The following is a 19888-nucleotide window of genomic DNA, read 5'->3' on the forward strand; positions in this document are numbered from 1 at the left end:
ACTGATTTGCCATGCAGTGGGGTGAATCTCTTCAGAGATGAGGTCAAGGAAGCAGTATCTCAGATAAAGGACTACTGTGATACTTCAGACTCTCTCCACTGCCACTCCCCAACCATAAACAGATAGTTTGCATTTTCTATTCCAAGGAGTTATTTCTATCCTCAGGAAATGCTTCTTGCTACCCTCTTGTACCAGACAGCAGAGAGCCCAGCAACCACAACTTGCATCCCATTCAAAGCCTTGGATGGGGATTTGACTGGATCGGGGAGAACTTTCTTGTCAGTGAAAGGCTGAAGTTTTACATAAACCATTGTCCCAGAGTAATCTCAGACACTTGAGTCTATTGGATATGTCTCCAAATTGTCTACTGAGAAGTGCTTGGGCAGTGTCTCAGCATCAGGATCTGTTACAAAAGGAGCACTTTTGGAGGCCAGTGCAGTCAAACTTATTCCAATTATTTCTTGATTCCCAAACATACGGGGGGACTTTGTCCCATCCTAGACCTGAGAGTGTCGAATAAGTACCCAATATAGGAAAAGTTCAAAATGGTTTCCCTCAGCACCCTGATTTTTTTTCTAGAAAAAGGGGACTAGCTATGTTTTCTACATCTAAAGGTTGCCTACCCTCATATAAAGATAAGTCCAGCTCACAGGAAGTATCTCAGATTTATAGTAAGAAACAACCACCTCCAATATCATGTTACCATTTAGCCTTATATCAGTACGCCGTGTGTTTATAAAATGTCTTTTGATGTTGGCTGCGCATCTATGTAGATTGAGGGTGCAAGTGTTTTCTTACCTGGACAACTGGCTAGTCAAAGACATCTCAAGGAGGTGTTGCAGAATCAATAAACACAACTATCTGGGTGTTGTAGTTGCTAAGATTCGTCATCAGTTATCCCAAATCCCATCTGAGCCTGTCATCTAAATTGGAATTTATAGGAGCACTACTAGACACGAGTAGAGGAAAAGCCTTTCTCCTGCATGAGAGGACTTCCATGTTGTTATCCACTGCAAAAAGGATAAAGACCAGTCAGCAGATAGCTGCTTGGGACATGTTGAGATTGCTGGGCTTCCTTGCACATTACCCTATGGCACATCTTCAAATGCAAAGAGGCCAATGTACAAGATCTCAGTGGCATCTGCATCATTCAGCCTCTGAGGGCTTCTTGTGCTGGAGGCTGATTCATGCCAATCTGACCAAAGGAATACCCTTCTAAATTCTGAGAATGGATGCATCCAACCTGGGTTGGGGAGTTCCCCTAGAGGGAAGCCAAACCCAAGATCTTTGGTCTGCTTGGGAAAAGTATCATCAGATAAACTTCTTGGACTTATTTGCAATTCAGTATATTTCAAAATCTTTCAGAGATATATTCAACAGGCACCAAGGAACAGGCTCTTGTGTCAGGAAACTCCAGATGTGGCACTGGGTCACTTCCCATGGAATGGTCCTCAGAGCCACAGACCTGACATGCATTAGTATCCTGGAAGATTGACTGAACCAGGTCCTGGAACTTCATGAATGGTCCCTGTACAGGGAACTAATAAACCAGATATTCCACAAGTAGGGCACACCTGAGGTAGATCGGTTTGCATGTCCTCTAAACTGACCTTCTGCTCCAGGAGGAGGATGCATAGCAAATTAATTTCAGATGCCTTTCCCTGAAATGGGTCTGGGTTGTTTGTATGCATATCCTCCAATTCCTCTAGTGACAAAAACTTTACTGAAACTCTGAAGAGACTGGGGAACTAGCTCTCTATTGCCTGAAACAGATTAGGTTTCCACTCCTTCAAGATATGTCCATCAGTATCCAATCAGGTTGAGGAATTCCCCAGCACACATCACTCATAATCAAGGGCTACTGCAGCACCCCAACATCATGTCCCTGACCCTCACAGCCTGGATGTTGAAACATTAAACCTGAATCTGTCTGAGGCTGTCTCTTGTATTCTTCTGGAGTATAGGAAGGATTCCATGAGGAAATCCTATAGTATTAAGTGGAAGAGGTTTGCCATGTAGTGTGGGAAAGAGGCTCTAGATTCTTTCTCCTGTTCCACACAAAAATTGCTTGATTACCTTTTACATCTTTCGGAGTCCGGTTTAAAAACCAACTCCATTAGGGTTCATCTCGATGCAATTGGCGCTTACCATCACCATGTAGAAGATAAACCCATCTTCATACAGCCTTTAATTGTTCACTTCATGGGGGCTTGCTTTATTTGAAGCCTCCCATTGTGTCATGGGACCTCAATGTAATGCTGACCTAGCTGATAAAAGCTCCCTTTGAGCCTCTCAACTCCTGTGAACTAAAGTACCTGATCTATAAGGTCATATTTTTGGTGGAAATTACTTGGGCAAGCAGATTTGTTGAGCTTCCAAGCCTCAGTGAATTGTCCACCTTATACCTTCAACAATAGGCTGTTTCGGTACACATCCTTCCTAAGGTAGTATTGAACTTTCATCTTAACCAGTCAATTGTTCTTCCAACTCTTTTTCCCAGGCCACATGTCCACAAAGGCAGCCCCTCAACAGCACTTTTTAGTGCTACACACAAAAAAAAAGCTGCCAGAACCTAAGAAGCCGACCATTAGTGGCTTTAAGGTCTGCATCTGTGGTTGTAAAATGTCCATCACAAATGGACACGACCCATGCTACAAATGATTAGGCCCCTACCATGACTCCACCAACCATTATGATTGTGGTCAGATGTCTCCTAGGATGCAGAAGAACCGGGATTACAAGATAGCTGAGCTCTGAGGCCATAGAAGCTCCTCATCATTGGTGAGCTCTGTGAGTGCTGAGTCACGCAAAGGCTTTGTCTAGGGTTTCCCCCACTATGAGTGCAGCATTGGGGTCAAGCGGGTTGAGGCAGCATTGGGCTTTGGGTCCATCAGTTTAAAAAGCAGGTGCGAGATTCCTCAGTGCCATCAGTTCAGGACCCTGATACATCAGCTAAGCAGAAAGCTTCTGCCTTCTCAATGTGCAGTGCCTCTTCACCATTGACGCACAGTGATCTGGCATGATCAGTACTATCAAAGTATAGACTCCCTCCCCCCCCCCCCCCCCCCCACCTTCCAATCCCCCTTCCAACCCCCTTCCAATCCCTCATTCCTACCCCCTCCCTCGGAATACCTTGTTACCCCAAAAAGCCAACTCTTATCTGTTCTTACCAGTTTTGACACGTTACTCCCCATGCTTAAGCTGTATCCAAGTTTTTCTCTCCCCCTGTTCTATGTAAGACAACTTTGTCACTGTTTTTATGGTTGCAATGTAAACCGGAGTGATAATTAACTCAGTTATTTGAACTTCAGTATAGAAAAGTTATAAATAAATAAATAGAGACTCAGCAAGGTCAGCACCATTGAAACACAAGACGTCGATGCAGAAATGTCCAGTGCCTTCAATACACTTGGCCTCATTCAAGGCCATTGGCATCATCAATGCATCTGACTCCAGTGGCACTTTGAAGCTTAAGCATTTGGCTGGCAAAAAAGATACCCTCAGTGGTGACACAGGAGCTTTTGGCGCCAGCAACCAAATGAGTGTATGTGCAGATTCTCCAGGCCCTTCAATGTTGGCAGGATCAGCGGGTGATTCGTTCCAAGTCCCCTCATCTTTTTTGGCCAAGAAGATTCCTATATCTCCTTCTAATTTTTCTTTCTAGATCCCAGGTTCAGAGAAACTCCAGTGGCATTGGAGAAGAGCGCAAAGTCCAGGACACCGTAACCGGAAATCCCAGCTCCCATCTGCTCCATCTTACCCTTTGTTTCCACAGCAGGTGGTCCAATCTGGAACTTCTCTGTGGAGTTCAGGGAAAGCATCCCAGACTGACGATCCTTTACTGGTTTCACAAGAGAACATGTCTTCGCCAACACCAGTCCATAGAACACTTCAGTCCGCAGACCACATGGTGGAGTTGATCAGGAATTTCTTTACCTCCTTAGCTGCTAGTGGGCAGTGCTTTTTCTCAAGGAGGAGTCCCAACCACTTTTGCCCCAGTATAAAAGCTACCTAATCTTGGGGGTAGCCCTCAGGTATCGGATCTGTTGCTAGCATTGGAAGAATGCCACCAACTATTGAGGGTCAAGGGCCTCAGGGTGACTGGTTTGTGCTTACCCCTCCAGGATGATCAAGGTCTTCCTCTTGGTTGCCTTTGTTTTCATCAGGTTCTTGATGAAGTGTCCCTTCCTTATTGGATTTGGAAGAGGGCTGTAATCCATCCTGTATATAAAATATGGAAGAGGCGGAATAAAAATTGTTTTAAATAAGTAAAATACAGACATCCCTTCTGACTCCTTACCAGATTCTCTGGAGCACTCATCTCCACTGGAAGATCTCTCATACTTTCAAGTTTCTCAATAAGCTAGGAAAGGCCATCGGTGTCTGTGTGCAGAGAGATAAAGATGCACACAAAGAATATTTGATATCTTTCATGTGCTTGGAGACTCCTGGACCAGGAGTCTCCAAGCACATGAAAGATATCAAAAATTCTATAGGACCTGAAAACAAGAATATGGGACAATCTAGCTACTTGTCCACTGATTGTAAGAGATCTGGATTTTAGGGTGCAGCAGGCACCTGGTTTTGGGGTGGTCCAGCTTCACCACAAAGTGAAATTTGCAGAAAAGATAGCGAAGAAACAGAGATTTCTCCAAAACCCTCCCAGGAAGGACCTGAGACGTCTTGATTCATTTGGCAAGAAGTTCTTCCAAAACTTGATGCTTAATGTCCATATAGCTAACCAGTAACTTGCATGATTGCATCAACAAATGAGGTCCTTCATGTATTCTCTGAGGGGCGGATTTTAAGAGCCCTGCTTGCCTAAATCCGCCTAAATCCGGGCGGATTTAGGCGAGCAGGGCCCTGCGCGCCGGTGCGCCTATTTTACATAGGCCTACCGGCGCGCGCAGAGCCCCGGGACTCGCGTAAGTCCCAGGGTTTTCAGAGGGGGCGTGTCGGGGGGCGGGCCCGATCCGCGCAGCGTTTCGGGGGTGGGCCCGGGGGCGTGGTTACGGCCCGGGGCGTGGCCTCGCCCTTTCGGACCCGCCCCCAGGTCGCGGCGCGCTAGCGGCCCGCTGGCGCGCGGGGATTTACCGACAAAGGTAAGGGGGGGGGTTTAGACAGGGCCGGGCGGGTGGGTTAGGTAGGGGAAGGGAGGGGAAGGTAAGGGGAGGGCAAAAGAAAGTTCCCTCCGAGGCCGCTCCGAAATCGGAGCAGCCTCGGAGGGAACGGAGGTAGGCTGCGCGGCTTGGCGCGCGCCGGCTATACGGAATTGATAGCCTTGTGTGCGCCGATCCCGGATTTTAGTGGATACGCGCGGCTACGCGCGTATCTACTAAAATCCAGCGTACTTTTGTTGGCGCCTGATGCGCCAACAAAAGTACGCCAAATCGCGCTATTTGAAAATCTACCCCTGAATGAAAAGCACAGAGTCTGTCATCAGACACAGCTGGACATGGAAGAATGTGAGCGATATCTCATTCAATCCATCTATGAATCTTTTGATTTGGCAGTTAGGGGTTCTGCTGCCACCATCAGAGCCAGAAGAATGGTATATTGCAGGCTAGCGACCTGCGAGAGGATGTACATGACAAACTGGCAGAAGTCCTGTGTTAGGGAGATAAGTTCAGGGAGACCATGGTACAGATTAAGGAGCAGCATGAAGTTCTTCAGTCCTTGTTGACCACTTGTAATGGACGTGATTAGCTTGAGTTTGACTATTCTGGCTAAGGATGTATTCAGAAGTTAGGCTGTAATGGATTCAGAGTTTTCACACTGGCACATATCATGTGATTGTACAACTATAAGAACTGTGATGCTTTGGTGGTAGTTCCTGCATAAAAGAGGGACTTGCACTTTAAAAGCAGCATTTTTCTTCTTATCTGAGAATAATAGGGGTAAGAAATTTATTTATTTAATTTATTATTTTTATATATCGACATTCATCTCAATTGAGATATCACACCAGGTAAAGTGACTTGCCCAAGGTCACAAGGAGCAACAGCGGGACTTGAACCTTGGTCTCCTGGTTCATAGTCCTTGGTCTCCTGGTTCATAGTCCAAATTTGCAGATGACACAAAATTGTTCAGAGTAGTTAAATCACAAGCAGATTGTGATAAATTGCAGGAAGACCTTGTGAGACTGGAAAATTGGGCATCCAAGTGGCAGATGAAATTTAATGTGGATAAGTGCAAGGTGATGCATATAGGGAAAAATAACCCATGCTATAATTACACAATGTTGGGTTCCATATTAGGTGCTACAACCCAAGAAAGAGATCTAGGTGTCATAGTGGATAACACATTGAAAGCGTCGGTGCAGTGTGCTGCGGCAGTCAAAAAAGCAAACAGAATGTTGGGGATTATTAGAAAAGGAATGATGAATAAAACGGAAAATGTCATAATGCCTCTGTATCGCTCCATGGTGAGACCGCACCTTGAATACTGTGTACAATTCTGGTCGCCGCATCTCAAAAAAGATATAATTGTGATGGAGAAGGTACAGAGAAGGGCTACCAAAATGATAAAGGGAATGGAACAACTCCCCTATGAGGAAAGACTAAAGAGGTTAGGACTTTTCAGCTTGGAGAAGAGACGACTGAGGGGGGATATGATAGAGGTGTTTAAAATCATGAGAGGTCTAGAATGGGTAGATGTGAATCGGTTATTTACTCTTTCGGATAGTAGAAAGACTAGGGGGCACTCCATGAAGTTAGCATGGGGCACATTTAAAACTAATCGGAGAAAGTTCTTTTTTACTCAACGCACAAATAAACTCTGGAATTTGTTGCCAGAGAATGTGGTTCGTGCAGTTAGTATAGCTGTGTTTAAAAAAGGATTGGATAAGTTCTTGGAGGAGAAGTCCATTACCTGCTATTAAGTTCACTTAGAGAATAGCCACTGCCATTAGCAATGGTTACATGGAATAGACTTAGTTTTTGGGTACTTGCCAGGTTCTTGTGGCCTGGATTGGCCACTGTTGGAAACAGGATGCTGGGCTTGATGGACCCTTAGTCTGACCCAGTATGGCATTTTCTTATGTTCTTACTCTAACCACTAGGCTATTCTGTGTAGAACTACATCCCCCAGAATTCCTTGCTGTCTGACTTTGGCAGAGAGCCAGCAGGATGACTCTGAATTGGGTAGTATTAGCAGTGATTTCAGGTGTATAAGAGAGGCTTCTGCAGTAGCAGAAGAGGAGAACAGGCAGTGTAGCAGACTCAAACAGCTCCTCTCCAGCCCCAGTTATGGAGGAGGCAGCAGAGGAGGAGGAGGAGATTGATGATGACACTTCTGAGTCTTAGTGGATAAATCACCACTAAAATTTAAGTTAAATGCTATAATTACACAGGAAGAGACTATCTTAGTTTAATTACTGAAGACTGACTTTAGGGAAAAGCCAAAGTGATCTGTGTACAAGTCTTTTGACACAAGACATGTTGAAGAGCAAAAGAACAAGGAGACTAAGTTTAGCTGTGCAACATTGAGAAGCTTGGTTTGGTTCACAGCACAGCTCAGACTGGTTGCAGCTGATCAGGGGATTGGTAGGGAATTGCCTGCTAGAAAAACTGTGAGCTACTCCCAGAGTAGTGCTCTAAAATGTTTGAAACTAACAGGGACTTATCAATGAGTGGCTTATGAAAAGAAAGTGTATGTTTAATCCAAGAGTACTGCTTCAAAAGGTTTGCAGTTAACAGAACCTTTTTAATTGACAGTCTTCTAAAAAAACCAAACTGCATGTTTGGGGTTGTACTGATTAGAGGGCATGCAGCTAATGGAGCTTTCTTAATTATCTGCTATCTATTCAATATTGTTTCTTTTGACCCACACAGGTGTGATATTGCTGTAGTGAAAGGCACAGTCTTTAATTAGATAGCAGATTGCATCTTCTTTTGTTATGCCAGGCAAGTCTGAATGTAGAAGAGCAAGTCAAGGCTTATAAAATGAGAACTGGTGTTGGTGGCCCATTTACAATCCCCTCCATCAAGGAGCATTGCAGGGCTGTAATGTGGCATTCAAGCCACATAGTTACATCTCACTAATGTCTACATATTGACTACTAACCCAACAGTAAGTTTGATCAGTTAGTCCTCCATGTTCTGTCTGTGGGGTAGAATCCAACTCCATCTCTCCTAAGGTCAGCTGCTTTTATTTCAGGGTATCTCTTGAAAATAAAAGTAAAATCCTAAATGGGTTTTCACCCCCCAAAAATATTTCTGTGCCTGTTGGCAGATTAGTTATATTTTCCCATTTTTAGTTAAAAGCAACCCTAAGCTAGGGGTTCTCACTTTTGTGGTTGATATATCCTGCATGTCTTGGAGAAAGAAAAGTTGCTTACCTGTAAAACATATTCTTTGAGGACAGCAGGGGATAATCTGCTACCCAGACTCTCCTTCCTCCCATTATAGAGTCACTCAAATAAGTAATATTATAGAATTGGGGGGGGGGGGGGGCTCTGTGAGGTGTGTGCTCAGAAATATCCATGTCTGCCCACTTCTGTAGCTGGTTATCCTACTGTCTTGGGAGAACACTTCTTACAAGTAAGCAACTTTGCTACATTTGTAGAACAGTTTGACATAGTTGAATTTTGAAAGGTTGCTTTTAGCATAGCCCAACAATATGTAACTGTGGTAAATTTCTGCTTTAAAAAGGGATTTTGAGAGAGTGGGTGGATGGGAAGCTTAGTAAAACTTAATTCTTTTCCATGATTGACAGATGAATCGTCCTTACGGAGCAGGCAGCGGTCCCCAGAGGAACCTGAACGGTCTAATGATAATCCATAGTATCCCCTTGCAGCAGAAGAATCTATCTCACATGGACAAAATGCAGTAAGAAGAGAAGACATCTTACATAGATAATTACATAGTTGTAAGCTCATGTGTCCTTTTATTAACTTAGTGAACCTTCTTTAACATTTGAATAACGTTTTGAGGACGAATGACCAACATACTCCACATGTGTTCTGACAAATGCCTTGTACAGTGGAAGGGTAATATCCTTCTTCCTTGTTTGTTTCCTTCCTGATAATTTTCCAACAGGCTGCATAAATTTGCAGGTGCCCAAGTTATACCAGTTTTCAAAGTGAACATACGTGTGTGCTTTGAAAGTCATCCCAGCAAAACTACACGTACACAATTACACTTGCTATTTGTTGGGTGTAGTTTTGCAGAGAGAATTTCTGTGCATACTCCAAAATCCATTCAGACTCCATGTGGCACTCGAGAAGTCAAGGACTTGGATACAGCCAGAGGAATCACACTTAGACTCTGCTGTAACTTCAGTGAATTTATTTACATTGCCACACTTAATACAATCAGGATTGGCAAACAGTTGCAAACACAAAGACTACTCTAGTCTCAACTAACCGGGAACATCCCAGAAGTCTGCCTGTTCTCCACAGTAACTCTTAGGCACTTCCTAGAAATCTGCCTACCTTCACAGTCCTTAGGCACATCCCATAATTCTGCCTACCCTCTCCCAGAAAGAGGTCTGGAGCTCCCACTCAGACAGGATCTGGAGCTCCTGATCCCAGATCCACAGGGCCCATCCTCTCCCTGCTGGCTCAGCAACTTTTCCTCCACTATACTGGGCATGCCCTCCAAGCACCTGCTGCTCGGCAGGATCCTACCCACAGTCATTTTCCCTCTGGGGGGGGGGAATACTAGGGCCGCTGCCTCCATACTGCCCCCCCCCCCCCGCAGCTTAGGCCCATCGGGCCAAGTGTCCTTACCCAGAGCCCCACCAGACCAACTGCCTTTTGTAGTGTGCTTCCCAAGCCACACTCTCAAACAAACTTTTCCAACAAACATGCTTCTCTTCTTAACAAACCTTTCCTCTTCACTCTGTATGTCTCCAGAGCTACGAAGCAGGTCCAGCCGCCTTCTGCAGTGTGTGCTCCCAGAGCCACCACATCCCTCAGCAGTGCTGTTCAAAAAAAAAATTCTTTACCTCAGTCTTTTCTTCTGGAAACTGTTTCCTCCCTCTGTGCCTTGCTTAGAGGGATCTCTCGAAGACACCATATGTGGCACTCAAGCAGTCAAGTGCTTGGATACAGCCAGAGGAATCGCACTAAGACTCTGCTGTAATGTCAGTGTATTTATTTACAGTGCCACACTTAACACAATCAGGAATGGCAAACACAAAGACCACTTTCTAGTCTCAACTAACCAGGCACTTCTCAGAAGCCTGCCTGTTCTCCACAGTAACTCTTAGACACTTCCTTCACAGATCCTTAGACACTTCCCAGAATGCCTAGCTCTGGAGCTCTTGATCCCAGATTCACAGGGCCCATCCTCTTCCCGCTGGCTCAGCAACTTATCCTCCACTGTACTGGGCATGCCCTCCAAGCACCCTGTCCAGCAGGGTACCTCCCACAGCCATTCTCCCTCTAGGGGATTTAAAGGGGACCAGGCTCTGAGCCTTGTCCTGCACATGCTCACAAGGGAACACTAGGTTTTCTGCCTCACAATCCACCCCCTGGAACACCTCTCCTTTATGTGTATAAAAGTACATGCATACACTGTATGTGAGTGTTATTGTTCACACAATTTTTAAAGGTCCATTTCTGTGGGTAAAGCACTACTTTATCCACAGAAGTCCCTTGGAAAATTGTTTCCAGTGCCCATCAACATACAGAGTTTGCTGCTGCTTGGCTTTCTGTACTCATTCACAGTTTATTATTAACGAATATAACCAGGTCTTTTTCACTGTCAATGCAAGTGTCAACCCATTCAAAATATATTGCTCAGGCCTATTCTTGTCTCCTAAATGCATTTATTTATTTATTTACTTATTTATTTACTTAATTATTTTTACTGCATCAGCTTATATACTGTCGATCCCAAAAAAGGCTCTAGGCAGGTTCACAAGTTATATAACAAAATATAATAAATTATTAAAGCTTGAAATTGTAACAAATAAAACAATACAAAGTAACATGACAAAAAGAATAATTAGAAATATCAGCAAAACATAACTCTATAAATCCAAACAAACCCACAGAACTTCCTACTTCCCTAAAACTATAGTCACTCAAAGGCTAAAGCAAAGAACAATGCTTTACTCTGCTTACGAGAACTCAAATAATCTGTTACTTGTCTGAATCACTTTTTTTTTTATTTGCAATTTTTATTGCTGTCAATCAAAAACATTTATAAACAATGTCATCAATAGGCAGAAAACAAACAGCAGTTTACAATTATAGCGTACAATTCCCCCCCCCCCCCGTTCATGCTATACAAAGAAGAGTACTGCCATTATAGAGATTCACTATGTGAGTTGAAGTTATATTAAGATATGTCAGAGTCTATATCTATGTAGTTTAGAGATGTGATGAGAAAGTCAATTGTCTCCACGAGATGTAGGGATTCCAGATGAGATTAAATTTAGATAGGTGTTGATACTTTAGCGCAGTTATACGCATGTATCTCCTGCTACGTGCACAAATGAAAAGTTCCGAAAAAGGGGTGGAGCATGATCTGGGTGGGGCATGGGTGTTCCTAGATTTCACCTTGAAATTTGCGCGTAAATATGTACTCGCACAGGCGTGTTCTGGGGTGCCTTGCCAAAGTACCTTTACATCCCAGCCCAGCGCTTTCAGCATTTCCTATTTAAGCCATGCTGGAATGTAAGCCACCAGTGTTGCTGTGAATGCACACCACTTGTAATGCCCCTCTCCTTGGCGTGAATTCCATTTACTTTTGGCACCTCCCACTAAACCAGCTTCTAACCCAGACAGTCCCTTTAGAACCCATACCAAGATGCTAATTTTTAACCTGCCTATGTGGAACTATGTTAAAGGTCTTACTGAAATCTAGTACATTGCATTAGATTCATCTGACAAGACCTACTTCTGGTAAAACTATGCTGCCTCTGATCTTGTAATCCATTGGATTCAAGAATCTGAACTATTCTCTGTTTTAGCTGTGATTCTGTTAACTTACCACAGAGGTCAGACTAACCAGCCTAAAGTTCCTAGCTTCCTCCTTTCTTCCACTTTTGTGAAGAGGCACAATATTCACGTATCTCCTGTACTCTGGAATTGCTCCCAACTCTAAAGAAGCATTAAGTTCCCTCAATATACTTGGAAGTTTCCCATCCAGCCACATCACTTAATCTATTTTTAGTTTAGCTAGTTCCTTGTGTACACAGTCTTTGAAAATCATTTGAGGTTTACCTCGATTCCAGTCCAATTTGTGTCCATTTTCAGTGGTCCTACTCCTGACCTTTCCTCTGTGAGCACCAAACAGAAATATTTAAGCAATTCTGCTTTTTCCTCATCAGCCTTTACATATTCCTACCTTTGACCTCTGTCCTACAATGCCGTATTTGCACTACCACCTATCACTAATAAAGGCCACTGATCATTTTAGTAGCCATACTCTGGACTGACTCTATCTGGTTTATATCCTTTTGAAGAGGCAGTCTCCAGAACTATAAACAGTATTCCAAATGAGGTCTCACGAGGGATTTATATAGGGGCAATGTCATCTCCTTTTTTTCTGCTTACCATTCCTCTCCCTGTGTAGCCTAGCATCTTTCTGGCTTTTGCTGTTGCCTTATCAATGTTTGGCCACCTTAAAATTATCAGATGCAATCACCTCCAGATCCCGCTCTTCTTTTGTGGTTAGAAGAATTTCACTCCTTATTCTGTGCATCTCCCTTGGGCTTTTGCTGCCTAAAAACATAACTCTGCATTTTTTAGCCATAAATATTAGTTGCTAGAACCTAGATCATTCCTCGAGCTTCACTAGATACCTCTCAAGTTTTCCACACCCTCCTAGATGTCTACTGTGTTGCATATTTTAAAGACAAATGTTTCCTATAATTTTTCCGCAGTGTCACTCACAAAAAGGTTGAAAAGAACTGGCCCAAGGACTGATCCCTGAAGCACACCACTAGTAATGCCCCTCTCCTTGGTGTGAACTCCATTTATGACTACCCTTTGTTACCTTCCACTTAACCAGTTTCTAACCCAGTCAGTCACTTTAGGGGCCCATACCAAGGGTACGCAATTTAGTTTTAAGTTGCCTATGTGGAACCCAGTGGTGTAGCCACGGGTGGGCCTGGGTGGGCAGCTGCCCACCCAATTTGGACCCAGGCCCACCCACCTGAAAGGCTGTCGCAGGATCCCATCTCCATGCGACAAAGAGGAGGACCCAGGGCCGGCGCGCCATTTCTGCATTTGCACGTCTCACATGGGGAAGCAATCCTGCGGGCATATGCTCCACCGATCTTCCTATTTTGGGGTGCGGAGGGAGCAGAAGTGCCACATACAGCTTCCGCTTCCTCCCCCACCCCCCCAAGCAGGAAGATCAGTGGGCCATACGGCCCAAAGATAGCAGGAGGCCAGTGGTAGCAGGAGAGGCCAACTGATCTTCCTGCTTGGGAGTGGGAGGAAGCGGAAGCTGTGTGCGGGCTTGAATGTGTATGTGTGGGTGAGAATGGGAGCCTGGGTATATGTGTGTGTGTGTGTGTGTGTGAGAGAGAGAGAGAATGGGAACTTGAATGTGTATATTTGTGGGTGAGAATAGAAGCCTGGGTTTGTGTGTGGGTGAGAATGGAAGCTTAAATATGTAGGTGAGAATGGGAGCCTGGGTTTGTGTGTGGGTGAGAATGGAAGCTTGAATATGTGGGTAAGAATGGGTGCTTGAATGTGTGTATATGTGGATGAGAATGGGACCTTAAATGTGTGTGTTGGGTGAGAATGAGAGTCTGGGTTTGTGAGTGGGTGAGAATGGGAGCTTGTATGTGGGTGAGAATGGAAGCTTGAATATGTGTATGTGAGGGTGTGAATGGGAACTTGAATATGGGTATGTGTGGGTGAGAATAGGAGTAAGAACATAAGAAAATGCCATACTGGGTCAAACCAAGGGTCCATCAAGCCCAGCATCCTGTTTCCAACAGTGGCCAATCCAGGCAAGTACCCAAAGTACCTGGCAAGTACCCAAAAACTAAGTCTATTCCATGTTGCCGTTGCTAGTAATAGCAGTGGCTATTTTCTAAGTCAACTTAATTAATAGCAGGTAATGGACTTCTCCTCCAAGAACTTATCTAATCCTTTTTTAAACACAGCTATACTAACTGCACTAACCACATCCTCTGGCAACAAATTCCAGAGTTTAATTGTGCGTTGAGTAAAAAAGAACTTTTTCCGATTAGTTTTAAATGTGCCACATGCTAACTTCATGGAGTGCCCCCTAGTCTTTCTATTATCCAAAAGAGTAAATAACCGATTCACATCTACCCGTTCTAGACCTCTCATGATTTTAAACATCTCTATCATATCCCCCCTTAGCCATCTCTTCTCCAAGCTGAAAAGTCCTAACCTCTTTAGTCTTTCCTCATAGGGGAGCTGTTCCGTTCCCCTTATCTTTTTGGTAGCCCTTCTCTGTACCTTCTCCATCGCAATTATATCTTTTTTGAGATGCAGCGACCAGAATTGTACACAGTATTCAAGGTGCAGTCTCACTATGGAGCGATACAGAGGCATTATGATATTTTCCGTTTTATTCACCATTCCCTTTCTAATAATTCCCAACATTCTGTTTGCTTTTCTGACTGCCGCAGCACACTGAACCGACGATTTCAATGTGTTATCCACTATGACGCCTAGATCTTTCTTGGGTTGTAGCACCTAATATGGAACCCAACATTGTGTAATTATAGCATGGGTTATTTTTCCCTATATGCATCACCTTGCACTTATCCACATTAAATTTCATCTGCCATTTGGATGCCCAATTTTCCAGTCTCACAAGGTCTTCCTGCAATTTATCACAATCTGCTTGTGATTTAACTACTCTGAACAATTTTGTGTCATCTGCAAATTTGATTATCTCGCTCGTCATATTTCTTTCCAGATCATTTATAAATATATTGAAAAGTAAGGGTCCCAATACAGATCCCTGAGGCACTCCACTGTCCACTCCCTTCCACTGAGAAAATTGTCCATTTAATCCTACTCTCTGTTTCCTGTCTTTTAGCCAGTTTGCAATCCACGAAAGGACATCGCCACCTATCCCATGACTTTTTACTTTTCCTAGAAGCCTCTCATGAGGAACTTTGTCAAACGCCTTCTGAAAATCCAAGTATACTACATCTACCGGTTCACCTTTATCCACATGTTTATTAACTCCTTCAAAATAGTGAAGCAGATTTGTGAGGCAAGACTTGCCTTGGGTAAAGCCATGCTGACTTTGTTCCATTAAACCATGTCTTTCTATATGTTCTGTGATTTTGATGTTTAGAACACTTTCCACTATTTTTCCTTGCACTGAAGTCAGGCTAACCGGTCTGTACTATCCCGGATCGCCCCTGGAGCCCTTTTTAAATATTGGGATTACATTTGCTATCCTCCAGTCTTCAGGTACAATGGATGATTTTAATGATAGGTTACAAATTTTACTAATAGGTCTGAAATTTCATTTTTTAGTTCCTTCAGAACTCTGGGGTGTATACCATCCGGTCCAGATGATTTACTACTCCAGTTTGTCAATCAGGTCTACCACATCTTCTAGGTTCACCATGATTTGATTCAGTCCATCTGAATCATTACCCATGAAAACCTTCTCCATTACGGGTACCTCCCCAACATCCTCTTCAGTAAACACCGAAGCAAAGAAATCATTTAATCTTTCTGCAATGGCCTTATCTTCTCTAAGTGCCCCTTTATCGGTTTGTGAGAATGGGTGCCTGGATGTGCGTCTGTGTGTGCATAAGAATGTAAGCCTGGGGAGATGTGAGAAAGTGAGAGCTTGTATGTGTGTCTGCAGAGAATGTGAGCTTGTGTGTGTGAGGTGAAGAGCATATGAGAGTCTGTGAGAGAAAGCATGTATGTGTGTTTGTGTGTGTGTGGAAGGGAAGAAGACAGTAGGCGAAAAAAGACACTGAAAAGGAATTAGGAAATGAGCAACAAGGGAAAAAATAGGAAAAAGAGACCAGGACAAACTGATTAGAAAAATACAAAGATCAGACATCAAAAGTAAAAAAAAATATAAATAAATAAATAAATAAATTATTTTGAGATGTTGGATATGCCATCTTTGGGAATGTGCATTTCTTATATTTTTGTATTTTGCTCTTTCTTCAGTATTCCACTGTTCAGAGACTTTAGTTTCTCAGGCTTTCTATTTTGGTTTTATCTGCATGTTTCTATTTCTAATTTGTGGTCTCTTATTTCTATATTAGGTAAAGATCGGTCTCTGTTTTGCCTGTGTGTGTGACTGAAATGCAGTATTTTTGCTAGTGTGTAGTTTCTCTGTAGTAGTAGTCTAGCTTGTTCTATTATTCCCGTAGGTGATGTATTAATGTTCTAGGGCCTAGTGTATTATTTGCATTGCTGCTTTTTCATAAGGTTGTTGTTATTTGAATCCTGAGAGTCAGTTCTGTGACTGTATGGCAAGGTTCTAGATGCCTCTTTCTTTGCAAGAGTTTGTATTACTTCACAAAATAGCAGCGGAGGATTATTTTTTGCTGAGGTGACACCAGAATTTGAAATTTTTTTTCATATTAGTGGTTTTTTCATGTTGTAATGTGAATTGCCCTAGCTCTGCGCTGCATCTGTTCTGATGATTAATTATATTTTATTGTATTTATGAAGATTTCTGGTTTTCTGCAAAGATGGTTCGTGAAAGAATACATTAATTTTTGTTTTATTACATGATTGGATCTGATTGTTTTCTATACTTGTGCATTTATAAACTGCAATAAATATAAAATAAATTCTGATTAATAAGGAATTTTTAATGCTGGTAAGTGCTTGAAATAATTGAGGTAAAATGTTTTAAAGTTTCACGCATGATGCATAATGCTGTTGCAAATTACTTAGTCATTCTAGGGTGCAGCATATGGCATTTCCTATCAATAAGAAAACTAGTAAGTCTCAGACCTGCATGCCTACAGCCCACCCATGTTAACCTTGTGCCCACCCAAAAAATCAATTCTGGCTATGCCACTGGTGGAACCATATCAAAGGCCTTACTGAAATCCAAGTTTACTACATCTATTGCTCTCCCCTGTCCAGCACTCTGGTCACCCAGTCAAAGAAATTAGATTTGTCGGTCAAGACTTACCTCCAGTAAAGCTATGCTACCTCGAACCATGTAATCCAGGGGTTCCCAATATTTCAGGGGAAGGGCCACGTAGGACACTTGAAATCACTGAGAGGACAGGACTCATGTCTGGCCCGTTCATTGATTTGAAATGTTGGGAAAGTGGGAAAGCAGAGGGAAAAGTCCCTCTGAAGGTCAATAATATTTCTTGCTTTCTTTGAAGGTGGCAACTGTGCCACACCCCAAGGAACCCTGCCACCTGCATTTCTGTCCTGAGGTGCATGGTGTGTGTCTGTGTGACATATATACCAAAACAACCCCAGTAGTATACTCTTTTTAACTTTTAACAGGTAATTTGTAGGACCTTCATGACCTCAGCTTGCCAATGACAACAAGCCGTATTGACCTCTGGTCCAACTTTATTTTAATTTAATTATTATGCTCACTCGGAGTCAAACATACTTTTTTTTGTAATATTTTACATTCTTCCTAAAAAGTCATGAAAAGTCCACGGGGCAGGGAGATCTTGTAAAGCAATTTTTTGCCCGAGTCCAGGAGCTAAATAAGTAACCGGTACTTAACTTTAATGTCAAACACTGTACATCACCCCGACATGGCCATGTTTTGATCGCATTCTGCATCTGGGGGTCTTCTCATCCGATTTCCACTTGCTCCTGTTAATGCTTTCAAACTCTTGATGTCTCCAGTACTCCCCGGTACTTTTACCTGTATAACTTTAGCGGTTATATAGAAAAACTTACAAAATGGCGTCAATCTCACTCTCATTCATGACAGCAAATTGATGTCAGAGTCTTCAAATCAGGGAATACCAGTTAATGATTTCATTAAGGCCTCTAGGTGCAATCACATCCAACTTAAAAATCCAAAATTGCTCTTTCTTGTTCAGAAATGCAGATGTATCACCTCCCCGGGTGGACAACTTCACTTGTTCCAAAATGAGCCATCGCAAATCACTAAATTGATGATTTTTTTCGATACAATGAGCCGCTAAAGGAGCAGTCAATTTTGGGGTTTTAATACAGCTCTTATGTTCCACTAATCTTGTTCGAATTTTTCGCTTCATCCGGCCCACATATATTTTGTCACAAGGATATTGTACAGCATAAATCACACTTGATGAATTACAATTTGTAGTGTGGTGCAAAAAAATCTCATGATTCGAACCAGGGACCTGCCATACTGATCCTTTCAAACAAAGAGCACACATATCTCACGCGCCACAGGGTGAAGTTCCTGAATGGTATTCCTGGGGTATGTTATTTATTAAAGGTGGCATCAATGCTCGAACTAATTTATCACGTAAGTTCCGATGTCTAGAAAATGAGACACGGGGAACAGACTGTAACCCTGGATGTAAGGCTGCTATTGCCCAATGATTACGTATAATATTTACAACATCCTGCGCCCTATTACTGAACTGGAGGACACATACTGTGCCTTCAAAATCCCTGATAGATTTGTATCCCAAGAGAAGCTCCCAATTAGTGAAAAGAGCACGTTTATATGCTCATTTAATCACAGCCCGAGGGTAACCTCGTTGATCAAATCTTGTCCACATCGTTTTAGTCTGGATCTTGAACTCATTCACTGAAGAGCAAAGCCTTCTTAAACGCAGAAACTGGCTAATGGGAAGACTATCTTTTAAGTGTCTCGGGTGACAACTAGAATACTTCAAAAATTGATTTTGATCCGTCTCCTTTCTATACAACGTAGTAGATAAACGATCTCCACATTTAGAAATAGTGATGTCAAGGAATGCCACAGAGTATGCACTAAATTGTGCCGAAAATTTTAAATGGGGGCTTTGATCGTTCAACCACTCAACGAATTTCTTCAATTCTGTGCAAGATCCCAACCAAATGAAAAAAATGTCGTCGATGTAACGACGCCAAAGTTTAATATTTTTAAACCATTCAGAAGGATAAACCACCCTTACTTCAAAGTCCGCAACAAATAAATTTGCTATGTCTGGGGCTACGGTGGCACCCATAGCCACTCCTTTTACTTGAAGATAGAACTTCTCATCAAAGCTAAAAAAAAATTCTTGAAAAGCACCAGTTCAAGGAGGGATTGCAAAAAACCTGTCTGAACCCTATGGGGGTGTTCACGAGATTTCAAGATCTTTATCATCAAGTCAAATGCTTCTTGTTGGGCTATGTTCGTGTACAAAGATTCAACATCAAGAGTCACTAAGATGCAGTCCTGTGGTAACGATATCACCTCCTCAATGAGGGCAAGCATTTGGGTAGTATCCTGAACAAAAGACTTGGTCTGTAAAACAAACGGCTTTAGAAAAAAATCAAAAAAATTTGATAGCGGTTCCAGAATGGAACCATGGCTTGCCACAATAGGCCGTCCAGGTGGATCTTGTAAATTCTTATGTATTTTAGGCAAGGTATACATAACGGGACAAACCGGATTTTCCACTTTCAAAGCCCGCACTTCACGATTAGATAAAAAACCTTGATCAACAGCTTGATTAGTGATCCCTTCTATACACTTCTTTATTTCATTCGTGGGATCACTGATTAAAGGCTGATAATATCTGATGTCAGACAATTGACGAAGTATTTCTTGCATGTACTTGCCTCTGTCTTGCAACACAATTGCACCACCTTTATCTGCTGCCTTCACTATAATATCTCTGTCCTCAGCCAATCGTTTGATGGCTCTTTGTTGAAGCTGAGACCATTCATAAGATCTAAACCATGTTTTAAAACTGGGCTCATTTTCCATCATGAAATTGGTGCTCCATGATGTTCAGATGATGGAATTGGTGCTCCGGAAGTACTCCCGCTTCCATAATGGCTTGACCT

At 42.8% G+C, this 19888-nt stretch overlaps 1 protein-coding gene across 7 annotated transcripts in view; it reads left to right on the plus strand.

The window, feature by feature from the left end:
* Positions 1–19888, plus strand: part of FAM149B1 (family with sequence similarity 149 member B1) — a 302939-nt gene that overhangs the window by 229062 nt on the left and 53989 nt on the right. For all 7 annotated transcript variants that reach the window (XR_003857796.1, XR_003857797.1, XM_029609181.1 and 4 more), the window contains one exon: positions 8716–8828. Coding sequence is in view for 5 of the 7 variants with exons in the window: in XM_029609181.1 (XP_029465041.1) it covers positions 8716–8828 (113 nt within the window). In the remaining 2 variants the exon portion in view is untranslated. The remainder of the gene's footprint in view (positions 1–8715; positions 8829–19888) is intronic.

Source organism: Rhinatrema bivittatum, chromosome 7 (genome assembly GCF_901001135.1).
Source record: "Rhinatrema bivittatum chromosome 7, aRhiBiv1.1, whole genome shotgun sequence".
Taxonomy (NCBI): Eukaryota; Metazoa; Chordata; class Amphibia; order Gymnophiona; family Rhinatrematidae; genus Rhinatrema; species Rhinatrema bivittatum.